The sequence below is a fragment of the Lampetra fluviatilis genome, chromosome 2, assembly GCF_964198595.1.
Source record: "Lampetra fluviatilis chromosome 2, kcLamFluv1.1, whole genome shotgun sequence".
In the NCBI taxonomy this organism is placed as follows: Eukaryota; Metazoa; Chordata; class Hyperoartia; order Petromyzontiformes; family Petromyzontidae; genus Lampetra; species Lampetra fluviatilis.
This window is the reverse complement of record NC_136276.1, coordinates 709144-726138: the sequence shown is the minus strand read 5'-3', so window position 1 is coordinate 726138 and position 16995 is coordinate 709144. Positions and strand designations below refer to the sequence as shown.

The 16995-nt window shown below is 45.1% G+C and overlaps 2 protein-coding genes across 2 annotated transcripts in view; both read left to right on the top strand.

Moving 5' to 3' along the window:
• Nucleotides 1-10529, top strand: part of NCAPG2 (non-SMC condensin II complex subunit G2) — a 31159-nt gene extending 20630 nt beyond the window's left edge. Inside the window, exons 22-28 of the mRNA XM_078864779.1 lie at nucleotides 1148-1247; nucleotides 1793-2100; nucleotides 3696-3839; nucleotides 4498-4601; nucleotides 7955-8055; nucleotides 9239-9341; nucleotides 9779-10529. Of these exons, the coding sequence (XP_078720905.1) occupies nucleotides 1148-1247; nucleotides 1793-2100; nucleotides 3696-3839; nucleotides 4498-4601; nucleotides 7955-8055; nucleotides 9239-9341; nucleotides 9779-9857 (939 nt within the window). The 3' untranslated portion in view covers nucleotides 9858-10529. The remainder of the gene's footprint in view (nucleotides 1-1147; nucleotides 1248-1792; nucleotides 2101-3695; nucleotides 3840-4497; nucleotides 4602-7954; nucleotides 8056-9238; nucleotides 9342-9778) is intronic.
• Nucleotides 10530-12466: 1937 nt separating this feature from the next.
• The window catches only part of LOC144938929 (receptor-type tyrosine-protein phosphatase N2-like), a 203494-nt gene continuing 198965 nt past the window's right edge, over nucleotides 12467-16995 (top strand). Inside the window, exon 1 of the mRNA XM_078866659.1 lies at nucleotides 12467-12788. Within this exon, the coding sequence (XP_078722785.1) occupies nucleotides 12680-12788 (109 nt within the window). The 5' untranslated portion in view covers nucleotides 12467-12679. The remainder of the gene's footprint in view (nucleotides 12789-16995) is intronic.

Here is a 16995-nt window from a genome sequence, read left to right as displayed (position 1 = left end):
GCATTAAATTGCGTGTGATTGTTATGGATTTTAAACAATTACATATGGAGATTACATTTCTTGGTAACTAGTTGCATATCAGCCCATCAGTGGTTTTTACAAAACAATCATTGATTGAAGGGTTATTTTTGTAAACATTGCATGGCTGTTTGTGTATAGAATTTTATGCTTAATTTCATATACATTGTTACACTTACACAGTTTGGCAAAACAAATTAAACCCAAGGACATATATATATATCCACATACCGTGTAAACATAAAAAAAACATTTGTTGTCTCATGTGCACACAATGAAGTACGTTTGTTCTTTATTAAATGAATGGCTGCTATATCCGTGAGCTGCCCAGACAGGCACTTTCAGCAGCTATGCATTGCCGTTTATTGCAGGATGTGGACAAGATCGCAATGCGTAATGAATTCCACTATTTTTTGTATTTAAGAAGTGCATCGGTTTTGATGTTTGTTTAGCTTGGTAGCATTGGATAAATGATATTAGTTAGCACCAATTTAGGCCCCTATTGTGTAGAACATGAGAAAGTGGTGGGGACAGTCCAATGCCCTATCACCTTTGTCTTATCACATCAAAACATTGCATAGATGCTAATATCTGACTGTGTTACATAAGCAATGCCCAGTCCTTGCCACTTCTCTGCATACCCACAAATCAAACCTGGATTGTCAAAATGTTAGCGCAATGAGCTATCCACTGCACTTGCACTCCCCATATGAAGTGTACATACCTACACACGTATATATACACACCCATGGCAAGTGACTTGTGCAGCGAAGTGGCAGTGTTTCACTCATGAGCACACTTCACAGCCACAGCATTCAACATGAATAACACAGGAAAATATACTGAATGAATAAACTATGCATTGTTGACACCAGTGTGTGCCTAATGAGCCAGACATCAAAGAAAGCATGTTCCTGTAAGCAACTCGTGTGTTGGCAATAATGAGTCAAGTTTCCTGAGAATTACATGCCGCATGAATGCTGTGTCCTGCATGCTAAGTGTTTTGTCTACTGTATCGCCGTAAAATAATTTCAGCAGCATCGTACAACATTTGTCCCGTGCCCATTCCAACCTCCAACTTCTACTCTTTAAAGCTTTGACCACTGAATCCTGATGTTGTCTTTCACAGGTGTATCTGAAGGCCTGTAAGGACATAGTGCTTGTGGGGCTTGCAGACCCTGACTTTATTGGACATTGCCTGGAATTCACCATCAGTGTGGTGGAAACAGGCAAGAGAGCTCAATAATATTTTATAGCACACAATTCACTCCTTTCGTAAATTATCATACATCATGAGGCACCGAAAAAGTATATTGCAACAGTGGCTTCATTGTTTTATAATTTATAGTTTTTATTCTCTGAACACCATACATCTGCACTTATTTTCTGGCACCCATTTTCATAGTTATGTGCCATTGGCATCATGTAATGAGACTAATACATATTCACTTTGAATATTTAGCGAGGAGTGGACGACCCTGTATCAGAGAATGGCTCTTTTAGATATAATAAAATAGCTTCTGAAGTATAAACGTGACACATTAATTAAAATGAACCCTTTTTAATGATTATCTTGACGTGGCCGAATGGCCTTCTTCAGAAAAGTTCACTGAAGCAGCAACTTGATAACTTACTTCTGAGTCTTGAACAGGCTTCTGATTGTGCTTTCATGAAGTGATTCTGTTTTCATTAATTAATCTTTCGAACAGTTCCTTGTACACCTTGAACACAACAATAATGATCACAACTGTTTAATTCCCACGATGGCTCTCAGATAAAGGAGTGCAGTGCCTGCCACTGGGTTTGCAACTTCTGCAGAGCGTGCTGAGGCACTGCCTGTGCCAGGACCATGAGGACGCGACCGAGGTGCCCGGAGCGAGCACCGTCGGCAAGAACGCAAAGGCCAGAGTGACACGTGCCCGGAGCAGGGCAGAACCTGTCGTTGATGCTGCCGCACGTAGCGCCATCGCCGCCTCGCAGGAGAAGCTCAGAGAACTCGTGCAGGTTGCTCCGACCGTGTTCCAAAAGCTCCTGCAAATGATGGGCCGCTGTACCCGCAAGCAGGCGGATGTCGCGCAACAGGTATCCCCCTTAACCACAGGGTCAATGTAGTTTTTAATCTCTCGATTAACATTTCTGGCTGTTTGCTGATGATGCGTATTATCTGTGGATGTATGTGCTGTGTGTGGTATATATGTGTATGTAGGGAGTGGTAGTTTAGCGGTTAGTGTGCTGCGCTACAAACCCGGCGACCCAAAATTCGATTCCTGCCCACGATCAACACCAGTGGTAATTATTTGAACCGGTTTAGGGCCTCCCCTAGGTCGACTCAGCCTCCAATGGGTACCTAGTGCATTGTGTAAACATCGCCACGAGGGAGACAGGCGGCCTAGTGTGCTCGCTAACAGCACTTGCCCCAACAGTCTGTTAAAGTTATTCGGGGGATCTATGTCTTTGTATATGTGTATATATTGGAAAAAAAATGGGAATTGAATAGCAAGTGTTGTGTAGGAGGTGACACTCTTGTTAGTACAGTGTTCATTTGAGTTGTGAAGGGATGTGGAAGGCAATTCATATTTGTTTAGTGACATCGCGGGATGTCACTGTGTGAAGCCGGGCAGTGAGAGGAACGGCGTGCGATGTAATGACATCGCTGACACCACTGGAATGTGGATGCAGTACCGGCCCTAAGCGGGGCTCGGTGAGCGCTAATTGACAGCGACGGATGGCACCACGCGCTGCGTGCAGTGCCAGCCCCTAGAGGATAGGGTGCGAGGGTGCCGGCCACGGAACGGGGTTGCAAAGGGGCCATGGCACTCTGGTTGACCCCGGAGGACACGTGACCGGAGGTGCCTACCCGGGGACCCCCAAAGGGCGGCTGAGGGGATCACGTGTCCAGTTGGAGATGCTCCTCGAGGATCCGAGAAGGTGGTCGTGGCTAGGGGCGGAGCGAGCCCCGCCACACAGGATATAGGCCGAGCCCCCAGTGGGACCGGCTGCTGTTGTCATCCTGAAGACTCGACGTTCTATGCCCTACGTCCAAAGACAAGTCACCAACACGGGGACCTGGACCCAAGCTGGGGTCCCGTCCATCGTAGCTACTGCCAGTGCAGTTAGTGTAGTTAGCCTGGTGGACCACCACCATAGGTTGTTGTCTGGTGAAGGGGCATTTACCCCTTTGTGTTAGTGTGTTGGTATTAATAAATGTCTTGCCTCCAGGAGTATGGCTGAGTCTCCATCTGTTACTCGTTGAGCTAAGACTAGTGAAACACACTTGTAATTCAGAATTTTGGAGGGAAGAGTTGGTTCATTTCGAAATCATTGAGTGCATGAGAGGCTACTAGGTGGCTAGTAAATGCAAGTAGGCTGCTGGCCTATTTGTCCAGATTTTTTAAATCGTTATTCTCTAATGAGTGGGATTGTTTTTCAGTTCTGTGGTTTCCCTTCACATGTATATATTACTAATGAAGACCATAATAAAGGTTTTTGGGGTTAGATTGCGTAAATATATAAATGTATCGTTAAATGAAGAATTGGTGTAGCAGCTTAAAGCAGTACCCTCATGACATGGGTCTCAGTACTTCCCGAATAAATTAAAAACTAGTGGTATGCATAGTATTCAAGTCGGTTGTCCAGTTTACCACCTTTACCCACATGGGGATGTGTTGGTGTTACAGGTGCTGCTGGAGCTTGGTCCTGCACTTGCAGGATTATTGGCCATCGTATGTCAGTGGAGAGCCTTCCAAGAGAGCCTCTTCCATGACATTGTCTCAATCACAATGGTCGCTGTGGTTGCTGAAACTAAGAACATCGTGCAAAAGGTATGAGGGATGAAAGGCTGGAGTTGCTCCTTAGGAAGAGTGGCGGACTGAGAGATTGTGTTTATGGACTTTGTCGCTGATTTCTATTAGGTATAGGAGTGTGCGTATACCTAATACGTGCGATGAGCAGAGTGCCGCTTTAGTCAGGCGCTGTGGCTCGCTGCTAATTATTGTTGAGAACAGCTGATTGGTAATGCTCACAAATTTTATCATTAGCTGAAAGTTTGGTACTGTTGATGTCTTGGAAGAATTTGATTTTAAAAAATCCATTATAGTGGATGGCTATATTAGAGACCATAAGTGGAATTTCTCTTAGTTTTCAATTTCAGGTTTTAATGGACAATCACTTGAGATGTTTAATGCAAACAGCTAAAGATAATCAATTCAGGTAATGCTAGCCATACACTGTATGACTTTGTGTACATGTGGGGATATGCTGCTTACTATATTTACGGTCTGAGTGTGAGCGTAAACTTTAGTAGAATGCAGGTGCTTATGTACCTTGACATTGTTTCTTTCTCGCTGTGGCATGAGCTTTTTAAATGATCGTTCGACAGGTGAGCATACTGCAGATGTGCACAGGGTGAGACTGGTGATCTCCAAGGCATACGGATTCCCAAACACTGTTGAGCAGCTCACGTTGTGTGTTGTACTTCAGAACATGGCGGAGAGCACCCCCGTGCTCCTGGAGAAGTTGTCCAACACGCCCCCCCTTTCTGCCTGCATCCTGGCGACTGTGCTTCGTAACGATAAAATTACCAGGTGCGCAAAAAGAGACCGTCTGTTAACAGTGTCTAGTAGACACATAACAATGTATCCATTGATTATTTATATGTTTTACATTCAAGGTAAATGTGAAATTAATTATTTTAGTTTCTTATTTACTGCGTGTAACTGGTTTACATGCTTCTTGCAGCCAAGAGGGGCACTACATTTATCACAATTGCAATAAAATACTTTCATCCTGAATCTGATTGCACTGATGGGGGGCAAATCATTACATGCATTCACTGGCGAGGTTTAGTTCCTACTTGGAATTGTATTAATAGCGGTGACTTGTGTATATGATGAAGTAGATTCGGCATTTCAGGAAGCAGGGTTTGGGAAGCAGACCTACTTATTGCAGTGAGGATGGATTGCCTGCACACATTTGATTTGGCTTAAAAAAATTTTTTAAGAGTATTACTGTTAGATGTTGACTTTAACCTATATCCCACACTTGATTATTCATAGTGTTCAGTCTTGAATTTAAGATCACATTTAGGCTATGTAAAGAATGTAAAATTAACTAGACGTACACTGGGAGTAGCTACAACGGACAGGACTCCAGCTTGGGTCCAGGTCCACATGTTGGGGACTCGACACGGACGTCGAATGTAGATCTTCAGATGACAACGGCAACGCTGAACCCCGGCCCCTCTGGGGACCCGGCTTATATCCTCACTGGTCGTGGCTGGCTCCGCCCTTGGCCACGACCACCTTCTCGAATCCTCCAGCAGGATCTCGCCCCGACACGTGACCACTTCTAGCCCCCACTTGAGGCCCCTGTGTAGACTTTACCAGTCACGTGTCCTCCGGGGTCAACCAGAGTGCCATGGCCTAACCCCATTCCATGGCTGACACACTCACACCCCATCCTGTAGGGGTCGTCACTGCACGCCGAGCGTGGTGCCACTCAGTGCTATGTCTCAGCGCTCGCTCACTGAGCCTTTCTAGGGCCGGTACTACACCCACATATACGGGGTGTCCGCGATGTGAGTACATCGTACACCGTACCTCTCCAGGGCCGGCATTACACGGTGACATCCGCGATGTCACTACACATAATGTGCAATTAACTTTAAGCACATAGTCTATTCTATGGATTCATGAAGATGGTACTTAAGAATCAAGCAGTGCAGGTAAGTGTGAGTTTTTATCCTATCCGAATCTTTTGTTACATAAGTGTGTAACTGGCACTCGTTGTGGTAAGGTTTCTTCCTGAAGTATATTTATGCCTGCAATAGTACAGACACATGGTATGTCACTCGTACTTTTGTAGGGGTGTTACGGAGGGGCTGTTATACAATGGGATCAGATGGGAAAGAAACACAGTGGGCGTGGCTATGTCGGTGCACGGGAAGGTGCTCCCAGCGACGTCCGCATCGGGCAGCCTGGGGGGCTGACTCGGAGCTGGGATCCCCCGGGGCCCCACCCCTCAGCGGGGGGTTTGGTATAAAAGGGGATGAGCCGGAGGGCTCAGAGAGAGATGTTGAAGCTAACCAGTGAAGGCTGAAGATCGTCGTAGATAGAGCCCTGGACTCCCCTGGATCGCCGCCCTTATCAGGGCCGAACAGGATCGAGCCAGCGGCGTGGTCCTGTGAGCCAGAGCCGGTGCTCTTGTAAGAGCTGGTCTGGGACTCCGAGTACCGTGAGCCCGACTTACCAGTGTCGGGCTAGCTAGCCTCCCCTAGCCCGTTAGTGGAGGACCCAGAGGTAGGCTAGGCGTAGCTAGAGAGTGTATCCCCAGTTAGACGGGTGAGGGGGCCGATACCCCCTCTAGTGTTGTATGTCAGTGTTGTGCTGTACCGACACGGAATAATTACGTGTGCCTCCAACCCCGGCGTCCAAGTCTCCTGGAACACTATTACACTTTTAGCAGAAACACCTGCATGATTGGTCGTACTTACAAAAACACCAAAGCAGAGTGGTTATTGAAAAAAACATTCTCACTAGATATGTTCCCAACTCTGGCTATTGTATACCATTAAGGTTAATACATCAATGCATTTATTTTGTACAGAGCACAACATGTTTTTAATAATCTTCAGTAGATATTGTCTTAATATTCTAATACTGACTTCCATGCAGACCATTATGTATACAACACTGAAAGGCACGTAGGTTCACCACTCCTCTGTGCTGCTCATTGTTATGCATGTTTTCTATCTATTTCATATTTATGTATGTGCGCATGCATGTGCATGTTTGCAATAATCTGTGTTGATTTCCTAATGACAAATTTACAGTGCCCAAAATATTTAAATAAACATTTCTACATAATTGATGGTATCCCAGCCCATGTTTACTAATGGGATGAAAAGGTCAAACCCACATTGATCCTTTATTTTTCATGTACATCTTCTAAAATGAATTTTACCATTATAGTACTTGGCTAAAAAACTACTTTTTACAATTGTGCCCTTGAGTGCAGTGCAGAAAAAAAGGAATGAAAATAGAATTACGATGGGAACATTAAATATATTTTGGTTTCGTGTGGATGAATAAATAAACAGATTGTTTTCATATAATTTTATTATATAGAATGATAAAAAAAAATTGCATGTGCATTAACGCTATGTAGCTTGAACTGTTAATGTTTAAGTGTGCTTACATCAATTTGATTGTGCATGATTGCTGAGTGACAAGCACAAAGCCAATTTCATGTTCTATATTTACCAGCAATAAAAAAAAATTCTCCAAAGAGAAAATTCAAGAAGTGTTGAGATCTGTCACCTGTTATGAATTGTAGTGTCCCTCTTCAAACTGTAATGTTAGGCTCGCATAGAATACTGTGTATTGGCCAAAACCAAGCAATGACATAAGGTCATTAAATTATTCCACATTAAGGGTTCTTTTCCTTCATTCCATACAATCTGAATGCTTCTAACATTGTTACTTAATTTGCTCTCTACTCCACTTCGTTATTCCTCGCTTAATCAGTTGTATAAAAAATCCTGTATTAAGAGCCTAGCAAACATAAATTGGATGCTATATTTGGCTTCACAGATGTCGGTAAATACCAATTCCTCACTCCATTTTAAAATTTACACTTTTCCAGTGTTTTTCAGACTTGTCTCCCTTTTTTTATCACATTTTCCATGGCGTTAAAACTTTTGTATTCCAATGTAGATGGTGTCCTTACTATGCACATTTAATTAGCAAAAAGTTTCGTGTTTGTTTTTGTGTCTATGTATTTTTGTATGTGCATATATTCTTATTTACCAACGATCAAATCTGCCCTCATTTCCCTTTACGCTGGTATCTGCCCCCTTGGAATAATTTGCGATTCACCTCTTTGAACTGTCACAGTTGTATGCCCTTAAACATCTTCGACCCCAACTGTGCACATTCAGGTCATTTCTGTCTGAATTGGAGGAGTTCGTGCATTCGGACGAGCTTCAAAGCCTCGTGGACATCACGTCTGTGTTACATATCATCCACACCATCTTCAAGGGTAAGGGCAGCTATGTGTAATTGGTGCAGCCTTGCACTCCTCCGTCTGCCATGTGAATGGGCACAGGTGTGTATAACAAGTCCGTTGATTAAGTTCAACACAATCCGTGAGCTCGGAGAAGAGCAAGTCTGGTGGGACCAGACCCCTTAAACCAGCACTGCCTCGTTGATGAGGTGATGTGGAAATTGGGACATTGTGTTGGTGGTGGTGGCGATGTTGGGGTGGAAGGTGATGTGGTAAACTAAACTGTCGACAAGTTGTCACACCCCCATTATCATCTGTGCCATGTGTGTGTGCATACCTCTCAAATGGCCTATGTCCAACAGTGTAATGAGTACCAACTGGCTGGGTGCCAACAAGTGTCTATGGGAAGGGTTGGCAGTGACCTGTCTCTTGCCAGCCTGATTTCTGACCTGCTTTGGGGGACCACCCTTGTAAGCTTTCAACTAATTTGCCTTTCATGTTTACATTTTAAATTTCTGCTTGACAGTGGAGAGAGAGCCAATTGGCAGTGCATTTTTTACTTTCCCTTTTCTGAATGGCTTTGAAATGGTAATTTCTAATACTTTAAGTAAATATAATAAATATACAATACCATTATCTGCAAAGGAATATTATTATTCTGTCTCCATAATTTAAAAGTGCCCTAAAAAATAAGCATTTAAAAAAAATTCTGCTATACATATTCAGCGCCTGCTGAATATTTATTGGATTTGTATTGCCCAGTGTGAGAGGCAGGCAGTTGACAGTGGCCCACGAGGTGTGCGAGACAAGAGGTGTCAGCACTGCATGTGGCCCGACAGCTGCGATACTCCTAATTACTTTGCTGTTGCGTCTCCTTGGTCTACCTCCAAGTCACGCACAAGACTGTCATCTGCTTGCCTTCACATGCCAAAACTGTCTAATACAATTCCAAGTACGCGCATGAGCATTTGCTCCCTTGCATACGTGACCAGAGTGCTAGAGGATGATGGAGCAAAGACGGGTACGCATGGGGAAGGCTTCCTTCCCTTGTTGGAGAAGAGTGTGTGTGCATTTGGCATCTTGTCTTCGATTCAACACCATTGATCACGGCTGTCTCGCTTGAGTGCACACCGAGGCAGGGGCCTCGGTTTGATGGGATTGTGTGCGGCGAAGGGTTGACACAACTCCTCCTGCACCTACCTCCCTCTCTCCCCTTCAGCCAAAGGGCGAGGTAGAGATATCGGCTCCGTGGCCAAGGCCATCCAGAATCAGCTGGACATTAACGCCACCTCCATGATGGACGAATCCAGCACAGTTAACAGGTACGTTGTTTGGAAGTAAACTTCCAAGGCATGCAGTGTGGAAGTACCACCGGGACTTCTCAGAGCCTCACTGCTGTACTTTGAGATTCAGTCTTGTTTAATTGGCCATTCCAATTTGACAGTGAGGTTTAGTGTATTTTTCCACGAAAACTTTTGGATATTGTGTTATTGTTGGACAAATTGTGTGTGCACGTTGGGGAAAATGGACAGGCTTATTTCATGGTGTGTAGGTGTAAATGCGAGATCGGGTTAGTCTGTATCCATTTAATTAGTGTCCAGATAACACCGCAGTTATGCAAATGTCTTGGTGCATTATATCGAGAGTCATCCTTCTGATTCCTATTGTTTTCACATAAATTGTTGCAATTGTTTATACGAGTTATGTTTGTCATGGTTTTGTTTGCACAGGCTGGCTCACTGTGCTCTCTATCTCTCAGGGTTTTGTATGAAGAGGACCGACGAATCCTGTCAATACTTTTGCCATCCCAACCCTTAGCTGCTCACACACAAGGCTGAAGAGCTGCATATGCATGCAAAGTTTTTCTTCATAGTGCATATAAAATGTAAAATTTTTTGTAAATCAAATGGTCCTGTAGTGCCATATTTATGGCATTTAGCAGATGCTTATATGAATTATATTGCTGTATCCATAACATTGTTATATAGTAAATGGCATTCACTTATTTTGCTTTCACCTGCACATTAAACACATTTTCCTTTCATCTTAATTTCCCACTTTAAAAGCCTACCTTCTTTATCCCGTTTTCACTTTTCATTTGTCCTCTGCTGCTTATTCGCACCTCTGATTAGCACGGTGGCTACGTACGGTAAGAAAGATGTTCAACGCACATATGGTCAATTCCTTTCCCTCACAGTCAACATTTTCATCTCTTGCCCGCTGTGCATCTAAATGTTTTTGTTGATCACGTTGTCCCGTGACTTGTGATGAGCATCCCTTCACTCGATTTGTCATACATTTTAGGTGATATAAAACACCATGTTTTCTATTTGTGTATTTTTGTGCTTATATTACCGGATATGTTTTGATGGGTATCCGCTGTGAATAACGGCCGTTATAGGCTGCAGAGTTGCATTGTGGGCAGTGCAGCAACATCCATTGTTATACTCTACGCCTATGCTCCCTGACTTCACTTGTAAATATTTATCAACGTGGTGACGTGTGGTCAAATAACCCCTACAACTTGAGAATGAGGGATGCCCATGAGAGGGAGATGGGGGAGTGCAGCCATTTGAGGCTGTCACTGGGAGAAGGGAATGAAATGTGGTCATGGTTGAAACAATTAAAATGAGACACACCACACGTGTGCTGTGGTTTTTGGTGTAATTTGTGGTATTTTGCTTGTGCCGTCTCCATGATCGATTTTTGGGTTAGGCCATGTCAAGATCTCTCCAAATATGACATTGGGAGCTCGACACAGCCAAACACATTGTAACGTGTACATGCGTTTAACTCCCCAATTTACTATTGTATGAGCTTACCAATAAGTTGAAAAATACAAATGTATCAATTATATACGTTTAGTTTGAAGCTACATCGAGCATGAGGACAACGATACAGGAAGTCGGAATGGATTCTGATTCCTGTATTATTACTCTGCCTTTGTGGTTCTTGTTCTGATGTTTGATGCAATTTCAAACGGAAAGTTAACTCTAATTGCCCCCCCCCCCCCCCCGTGGCCAAAGCTACGAGTTGGGGCTTCCTTGACAATCACCATGAGATGTTAGTTTAACACGTAGGCTTTCGCGACCAGTATCCATAATAAAGGGGTTTTTTTTGTTAGATCGCGTATATAAATGTATAACTGTCGTTAAACCCGCCACCACCCGACACAGCCAACTAGTAAGGGTTGTCACGTAAACAGAACATGCCAATTCGTCACTAGTACAGCACCGGTGTGTTGGAGAGCCATTTAGTTGTAAGCTAGTTAATTACTGGCAAAACGTCGTACTCAGTTTGTAAATGTTGTGGCGTGGCTCTCCAACGCACCGGTTAGTGCTGTACTAGTACACTACACTATATACTACACTACACACTAGTGCTGTACTAGTGACGAATTGGCCACGTTCTGTTTACGTGACAACCCTTACTAGTTGGCTGTGTCGGGTGGTGGCAGGTTTAACGACAATATTTACGCAATCTAACCCAAAATAAAAACTTGTATTGTGGATGAGATACTTTTTAACAGTGTAAAAGAACAAAAGCTTATTTAAAACGGAGCGCCCCTGCAGCGTTAAATGTTGGAGACCGTGAGCGTAATCGTGTGGTTAGGGAAGATGAGCCGCGACCTATGGTCCTATAGGTGCGACCGTGCGAGGCGAATCAAATATTGGGGCTCCACCTGACCGAATGCCGTACCCCCTGAGGTGATGTCGTTACTACGCCACTGATTGTTACATATCGTTGTGAGGATTGTTCTTCACCTTACAGGTGAGCTGAAACGATAACAATTGGCGCGTTGTGCTCACGTGAAAATTGTTTCGCTGGATCGGGTGGTGGAGGGCTCCTTACCCCGCACCTCCGATTAGCACGGTTAGATACATACGGTACGAACTAAGTTCAACATTCACTCAATCGCATAGATTTGCTCAGATCATTAAGTGGTGTGACCCAACAATCAACCGAGTCATTCACTGCAAAACCTACGTGCTAAGTGAACCGTCTTCGTTATGTAACAGTGTATAGCACAAATACGTGAATAAGTGTGTTGGTAATGAGTAATGAAGGCTACAACATCCCTCAAAGCGGCGGTGTTTGTGAGGCCGCGTGAGGCCAGCGTGGTCGCCTCCACACGGCGCGTGTGGCGCTCGCGGAGACAATGCAGTGCCCGTCTGTACATTTGGCATATATATATGTGTGTGTGTCGTGATACGCTGGTGGTTATTATGTCGGCATCTGTTCGCTGCTCAAAGGCGAATAATTTAAGCCGCGACCTTAAGCGATTCGCGTCATGATGATGCTCGTGAGCGGGCACCGTGAGCGAGCCGAGCGAACATTGTCAATGAACGGTGACGTCACTGCTCACGAGCGATTCCTTCTTTCGCCGTTTCTCTCCACCGCAGCACTCATCCCCCCCACCACCTCCACCCGGCTCCCCTCTCCCCCTCGCCGAGGGAGAGCCACAGCGATCGCCGTCCCGCCGCCCGCGCCGCTCGCTCTCCACGCCTTGTATCGTTCTATTGATAAGAATTAGGCATCATCGACATTATTATCAAAAACATCACCATCATTACCATCGTGTGTCCCTGACGCTTCGGGGTCGGAGCGACCGTCATGTGCAAGCGGCTCGGGCCGTGAGCGCGCTGCTGCTGGTGCCGGGATGGGGACAGGCAGGAACACACGGCTCTTCCTGCCCTACATTCTGCTGCTGCTGCTGATGTCTCCACGCGGCCAGCAAGCACGACTGCTGGGTTCTGACTCTGGACACGGTCAGTGATGCTGGCTGTGGTGTTTTTTTAATATATAATGGGGGGATAATCGCACCTCACCCAATGCCTCCTCACCCTAACCTCGACTCATCAGCACCGCAAGTCGAGTCAAAGCGTTGGCGGTCTCTGCCATGACAGGAGCATCTGCTGCTACAGAATTGGGTTGATCGGGTCTGTGTGCCGCGCGTATTAGTGAGCCGTTTGTATTGACTGTACATGCATTAGTTATAGCGGCTGTGTGTGTGTGTGTACGGAGCGTTGTGTTTCATCAGCGGTGCGTTCTTTGCATCAGCTGTTTGCGTAGCGCACGGTGTGTGTGTGTGTTTTATCAGGTTTTTGTGCGTGGTATCTCAGCGGGGTTAAATCAGCCGTGTGCGTGTTTGGCAACTCCGCAGTGAGGAGGTGGCTATCAAAGCTCATTAAAACAAACCCACCGATATTTAATCGAGAGGACGATTATTACACGTGTGCAGTGTGAGTTTGAGAGGCGGGGCCCTAATTGACAAAAACCACACGGGAAAGCCAGATGTGCTCCCTCGCCCAAGACATGCACACGCACGAGCAGCATTGCGGCGAGCTAACTAATTATGCTAATTGGCATTAACCATTAAGTGCAGCAGTAAAAAAACTGCTCGGTTTGTGCTTGGCCCAGTCATCAGCACCGTGTACGTCTCTCCCGAGATTAGCGTGAAGGCCATCGCATTGTCATTTGAAAGGTTTATATTTGAACATGTATTGTAGACAAACCGAACGATATATAAGCAGCAGTGTCAAGTGAGCCCGTTATTAAACCCGGTATTTTAAAAATCTCAGACGAAAGTCGGCCTGTACACTTTGCTCTGTCAAAGTCAAACTATCCCCTCGTTTCTCACTTGGCGTTACTATCGCAACAGTGGCAATTCCACATTTCTCTGACCGGGCCATGTTCACCATCGAAACGACATCCGTTCATTTGCCACAATGTTATAGCAACTCATTGTTATCAGCTCCGTAAAGATGATAGGGCCAGCCACGGTGACATCTGGTCGGATGTGTTCATGGTCTTGGTTATGGTTGAAAATGTGCCCCAGTGGGCTCTCTCTAGTGCTTGCAAATTAGTATCCACTCTTGCTGTGTGTTTATTCCTTGGTTTAACAGGTAGTGGGCTATGCCTCCCTGAATGTTGGCTTCACCATCACACTGCACTGGAGGCGAATTTAGTTAAGGGGCTTTCAGTAATGTTTAACTTCGCACTGCACCTGCCCTATTTGTGAACTCAATCAGCCTCCACAAAATAATTTTGCCAAACCAAATTCGAACAATGTTTTTCAATGTTTGTGTTTGACAGCAGCCATAGACTCGACGCCTCTCTCTGTACCAGCCCTCCATGGCATTACTCGAGTTTGCAGGTGGCACTCAGTCACCGATGGTCTTACATTTACAAGTTCAGTCGGCCACCGCAACAGCCTCAAAGCGCATGGACTCGACCGAGGGACAGATCGTTCACACGGGCACTTATCGCGACAACAACGCGCCCGGCTGCTGCTGCTGCTGCTCTGTTGACACAGGGTAACGCGTGTGGGTTGATTTATTTGGCGACTCCGCGAGAGGGGGGCGGTTGCAATGTAGCCCTTCCTCTCTCGGCCACCCCACACGCCGCCCGTGCTTGTTTGCCGTCTCCAAGACTACCACCCTACATATTGCATTACCAACTTGGCGTAATCAGCAATTAGTGCGGCTAAGTGCAGAGGCGGCCGTGCCGATTGAGCCAGGCGTTGTGTTCACGGTGGTCGTTGGCGCGAGTACGCGTTGCTCTGATGTGTCTCAAGTTGTTAATTGCACTGTATAAGCGGCGTCCCGTGGTTGCCAATATGGGGCCATGGGCCCTGGTGCAGGGAATGAAAATGGGGTCGCCCCCCTGTCCTATCCCCCCCCCACCATCCTCTTCGTAGCCCGGCGCCTGGGCCCCGGTGCAGTTGCACTGCCTGCACACTCGACAGGCACGCCACTGCACTGTGTGGAGTGGTAGTGCATGATGTGGCGATGTCGCTGCTCCTGCTGCGTTGGCAGTGGTGCATGAGCACAACAAGAGTAACAAATACTCTCTGGTTCTTTCGGTAAAGTCACGTAGATAGAATAAAAAATAATAAAAGAACACGACGTTTCGGTCGCAACACAAGCATCCGTCATCAGGTGAGTTCAAATCAAGATGGAAGAATAACAAACAAAAAACCTCAACACATTCATCGATACCACTGTGGCCTAAAAGGAAACGTTTATAACAGGTGAGGACTATAAAGTTAATAATTAGAGATGCTGGAGAGATCGTAGATAATAGCTCGAGACTGAACTTTACTCCACGGGCCCTGGTAAGAATCACAAAACAAAAAAACATTTCCTGATGTAAATAGTTTTTACGCAGTCGTATGCATAGTGGCATATACATGGTGGTAGTGCTCCAGTGATGGTAAGATGTAGGCGTGTTCGTGTCCAGCATTGAGTGTCTCGCGCTCACAGTGCGCGTACAATTGCGAGTGTGTGAAAATGTTTCATTTTGGATGCATGCGAAATTCAAGTTTCTCCTTCGAGCTCAAATAAGGAATCCGTCAAAACTAAAAAGTATAAACGAGACGACAAGAGAAGGCCAGGTTGGCTTTGCAAGCAATAGGGACGAGACAACAAAATAAAACAAACTAATCTTGACATCTAAGTCACCCACAATGTTTACAGTTAATATAATAGTGAGATATCTAGTTACATATCAAGTAGGTTGGCGTGTAACGAGGCATCGAATAATCAATTTAAAAATCTATGATCACAATACCGATACACTTTCAAATAGTGTGTGAGAATAGATTATTTGAGATTAATGAAAATTACATTTAAATACTCAAGTTACGATTCAGCTCATGATCAAATAGAACTGTAGAGCAAGAAACACTACAAACGAGAGAGTAAAGCAGTGAACTATTTGTCTTTTGTCAACGTGACACTTTTTTTTACTGATTGGCCGTGTCGGGTGGTGGAGGGTTACGACACATTTATAAATAACGCGATCTAAACCCAAAAATCGTTGATTATAAACAATAGATTGTTGAATGGCATCATAGTGACCTTGAATAGTTTAAATTCATTGGTTCTCGGCGTGAGTGAATCGTTTATATTCAAACTTGCAAGGCTCGCCATGTAGTCCATGAGCCAGAGCAGACATTGGTCCCATCGAAGGTGGCAAAACTACAGTAACTATTTTTTGATATGACTGAGAGTGAATTAATTGATAATTATTTGATAATTCACTCATTTGTGCAAAATTCAGTTATTGGCCACAAACAGAAATCAGAGCTACTCAAGTAAGGCTTCTTCAGGCCTAACGGGATTTGCACTTTCAGCACCACCTGCTAACGGACAGCGACCAATAACGGTGCTGCCATTACAGCAGCAGGTGGGGCCAACCTTCTGCTCCCAGCTACGCTCTTCTGGCCTCCGTGACTTCATAGCTCTGTTAGTATTCATTGTGACATTTTAATTTGACAAAAAATTGGTTCCTGAAAAAGAAAAAGTCAACTTTTCGTGTGAACCAAGTACTGTATTACAAATGGGGAAGACGTATTATGCAGATGGCCTTGTTAGTGTCATGCTAGATGGGACAGATTGTTATATTTTAGCCTTGAGAGCTGATTGACAACGTCTATTAATTTTCATACATTTTGTGTTCCTCAGAGGTCTAAAATCGATCAGGCCGTGTTAATCTCTCCATGATGCTCTGATTGTCATCTTGGTTGTTATGAAATGTTTTCACATAATTCTAGATTTGAAGCTTTCGTGACTGCAAGGAATCATCTTCTTAGGTTTTTTCGGTAAAGTCACGTAGAAAGTAAAATAAAATAAAAACAAAAATCACGACGTTTCGGAGGCAACACAAGCCTCCGTCATCAGGTGGGACCGTCACAGCCAGATTAGCTGTATCAAGTGAGGCAATGATTCAAGATGTAATCCCTTAAAAGCGAGTTGAGGGGGGAGGGAGAGGGAGGGGGGAGCTCATCAGACTATGGTAGCCAATGAAAGGAACGTATCGGGAGGGAGGGGGGGCGAGGCCAAAAGGGTGGGCGATGGACGTGGAAGCGCTTGTGCGCAAGCGGCCAATTACTGCACACGCCAACACAATGGAGCGATTGTGCGCAAGCGGCCAGCCACTGCACCCGCCAACACAATGGGCAGAGAGGAGGAG